We start from the raw sequence: 3,286 nt of genomic DNA, 5'->3' as shown, positions 1-3,286 counted from the left end.
GCCCCCTAGTAGGTGCATAAAAGGTCCAAACACTCAATGAGTAATCCCCGCTCTCCCCATTAGTCTATTGATGTTGCTAGTTCCTCCGCAAAGCTTAGGGAGGAGTCTTTTGAAGACTGTCTTGATTTTTTACCATTAAGGGTCTTTAAGGGCCTAACGTCTACTAAGGACCATTAGTGGTTTGCTGGTTTTCTCTTTTTGTTGTGCCTATTTTTATGGGTATCCAATTTTTTATTTTTTATCTAGTTTCACTCCTTATAAAATTTAAATTGTTTGTCTTGATAATTGACATATAATGATTCTACTTTCCATACTAATCTAATCAAAACACCAATAATACTAATAACTACTAAAATGAAAATCTTATATATTCATAAATATCAATATAGAAATGAAATCTCACATATATGAAAGACATAGAACACGTACAATATTGTATTACATTTTAAGTGGAAGATAAGGAGCTTACACAAACTATTAAAAGTCGATCAACAAAAACATTAGGGAACTAACATAATTAATAGTAGTAATATCAATCATGGAGTAGGTCACTAAAGGACACGGGAGCTTGGAGCTTACCTATATGACAAACATAAAAAGTTAGGTCACGTTGCACAAGGAAATAGGAAATATAGTATTAAATTCAAGGGCAGGTGGATAGCCTAAGTGTAGGACGAGCGAGAAGGTCCACACTTCTGGGCGTAGTGGCTCCAAAGACTTCAGTCATATCCAAATCCCCTTCCACGCTCCACTCAAAACAGTGAATTAGCTGTGCTAGAAGAAGGTTCATGGTCACAATGGCCATGGCTGCCCCTGGGCATCCTCTCCTTCCTGCTCCAAACGGCACCATATCAAAAAAGTCTTTGTCTCTCACAACATCAACATTCTTACCCATAAATCTCTCTGGCTTGAATTCCAGGGGATCTTTCCACAAGGATGGATCTCTTCCAATAGCCCAAGCATTGACAATAAGCCTGCTTCTCTCAGGAATAAAGTATCCACCAACTATACAATCTTGTGTGGATTCGTGTGGAACCAACAACGGTGCTACTGGATATAACCTCAGCGTCTCCTTCGCCACACACTGCACGTACTCCATGCTTGCTACATCATCCTCACTTACACTCCTCTCTCTGCCTACCACTGAATCAATTTCCTCTTGCATTTTCTTGGCCACGCCGGGGTTCTTAAGAATCAAACTCATTGCCCAATCTGACGTAATAGACGTCGTTTCAACTCCAGCCAAGTACATATCCTGTAAAATTTATAGAATTTGTTTTTTAAAATACCAGTTAAATTAAAAAAAAACTAGGATTGTCATAAATAAGAAGTGAATACGTACAAAAACAATGGCTTTAATGTGTTCTTCTGTGATTGGGATTCCATCGAGGCTCTTCATTTCCAAGAGCACGTCAATGATGTCCTTAGTCTCAGACTCCTTGTGGAACTCCCTCCTGCGCTGCTGGTGCTCCTCTATTATTTTACTTATCATTTGGTCGAAGGAGCTGTGTACCTTTTTCATGCGTTGGTTCACTCCTTGCAAGTCCAACCAGTCCAAGTAAGGAATGAAGTCCCCGATATTGACAGCTCCTATTGTAGCAGTCGTCTCTGATACCATCTTCTTTATCTCTTCGCCATGACCACCCAGATGAGCATCACCATGAATAGAAACTTTGGTACCGGAAAGCATTCGCCACATAACAGCCTGCCCAAACGATGAAACCAAGTTGGTGAGATTAACAGGCTTCCTACCCTGCCCAGACATCTCCCACACTAAACGAACAAGATCAAGCATTTCTTTCTCTCGTACACATCTGAAGGAATCGATCCTTTTACTATTCAGCAATTCTACCACACACAGCTTTCTCATATGTCTCCAATAAGCCCCGTAAGGTGCAAATATCAGATCCTTGTTATTATAGCCGATGTATTTCCCCACAGCAGAAGCAGGTCGGCTGGCAAAAACAATATCGTGGGTTTTCAAGAACTCCTTGGCCATGGCAGAAGAAGAAACAACAACAGTGCGAACAGAACCCAATTTCAACATCATAATGGGCCCATATTTCTTGCCAAGTTTATCAAGATCGCGATGAGGAAGCTTCCTCAGCTGGTTCAGATTTCCAATAATGGGCCATGCAAACGGTCCCGGGGGCAATCTGAGTCCCAATGTAATCTTCCTGTGCAAAACCCACAAGAAAACTATGAGTGCACATGCAGTAGCTAGTGCTGGAGCATATACACCTTCTTTTATTACAATTGTTGCATTCAAAGATGCAGGAAATCCAGAAAGAGAAGCCATGTTGAACAAAGATGCAGGGAACACTCTGTCTATGTCAAATTTATGGTGGTGTTGGCATCACTTCGATTGGAGATAGATAGATACGACATTGTCAGGAAAACGTTTTGGCATCACTTTGATTCGAGATAGATGCGACACTGTAAGCAAAACGTGTTTCGCCAAAAAACAAAAAACAAAAACAAAAAAGAAGATAATGTCGTCGTCACGTTATTCATGCGCTAGTGTTAATATATTCATTTACAATAAAATTTGCTGTATATTTTGCACGAGATTAAACGTTTCCAGTTATTTTATTTTCCAATACGGATCCACTACCTCGATTCTTTCGTTGGAATTTGATTATGTGACCGCAATAATCCGGCCGATAAAAAATATTTAGCTAGATTTTAATAAAGCTAGCGTCATTTGCAAATGATTTTATCATAAAAAAATGTCTGCGGTCCATTCCAAAGAGACAAGAAGAAAAATTAAGAGTAAAAAACATATAGGAGGAGGACCATTAAACTAAAGTAGACTATTTTAAATTCATTAGGACCACTAAAGTAAAGTAGACTAATTTTAAATTCATTACCCCACTTGAAGATAAAGAAAATTGTATTAAAAATAGCATACAATCAAATCTATTGTTATTCTTAATGTTATAACTTGTATTATAAAAAAATAATCATATTTTTTTTTTTTAAATTGTGATTTGAATTTTGTATCATATAAGTGATTACAAGACCGACATTGTTGGTAAATCAAATATCAAAAGGTTGAAGGTATAATGATAGAAAGCAAGTAGCAATGATGAAATGGTAAAAGAAATTAGAAATCTAAAACCTAAAATTTCTAAATGAAAAGAATGATGTCTTTCCAAAAGGTTATCTATATAGTTGATTTGAAACAAAAGAAAATTCCTAAATCAATCATCTTGGTAAATATATTGGTGAATTAATTTATCACTATAATGTCTTATTATATTATACTTGAGTCGCCCTGTAACAT

The 3,286-nt window shown here is 37.3% G+C and overlaps 1 protein-coding gene across 1 annotated transcript; it reads right to left on the bottom strand.

Moving 5' to 3' along the window:
• Positions 1 to 413: 413 nt before the first annotated feature.
• Positions 414 to 2,299, bottom strand: LOC131875492 (cytochrome P450 750A1-like). Its single transcript, XM_059219961.1, has 2 exons — positions 1,343 to 2,299; positions 414 to 1,255 (listed from the first exon to the last, which is right to left on the bottom strand). The coding sequence occupies exons 1-2, from the start codon at positions 2,297 to 2,299 to the stop codon at positions 644 to 646; spliced, it is 1,569 nt and encodes a 522-aa protein (XP_059075944.1). The 3' UTR covers positions 414 to 643.
• Between the last annotated feature and the right edge of the window lie 987 nt (positions 2,300 to 3,286).

Source organism: Cryptomeria japonica, chromosome 4 (genome assembly GCF_030272615.1).
Source record: "Cryptomeria japonica chromosome 4, Sugi_1.0, whole genome shotgun sequence".
NCBI lineage: Eukaryota > Viridiplantae > Streptophyta > Pinopsida > Cupressales > Cupressaceae > Cryptomeria > Cryptomeria japonica.
Note: the sequence above shows the minus strand (reverse complement) of the source record. Positions and strands in the feature narration are given on the sequence as shown.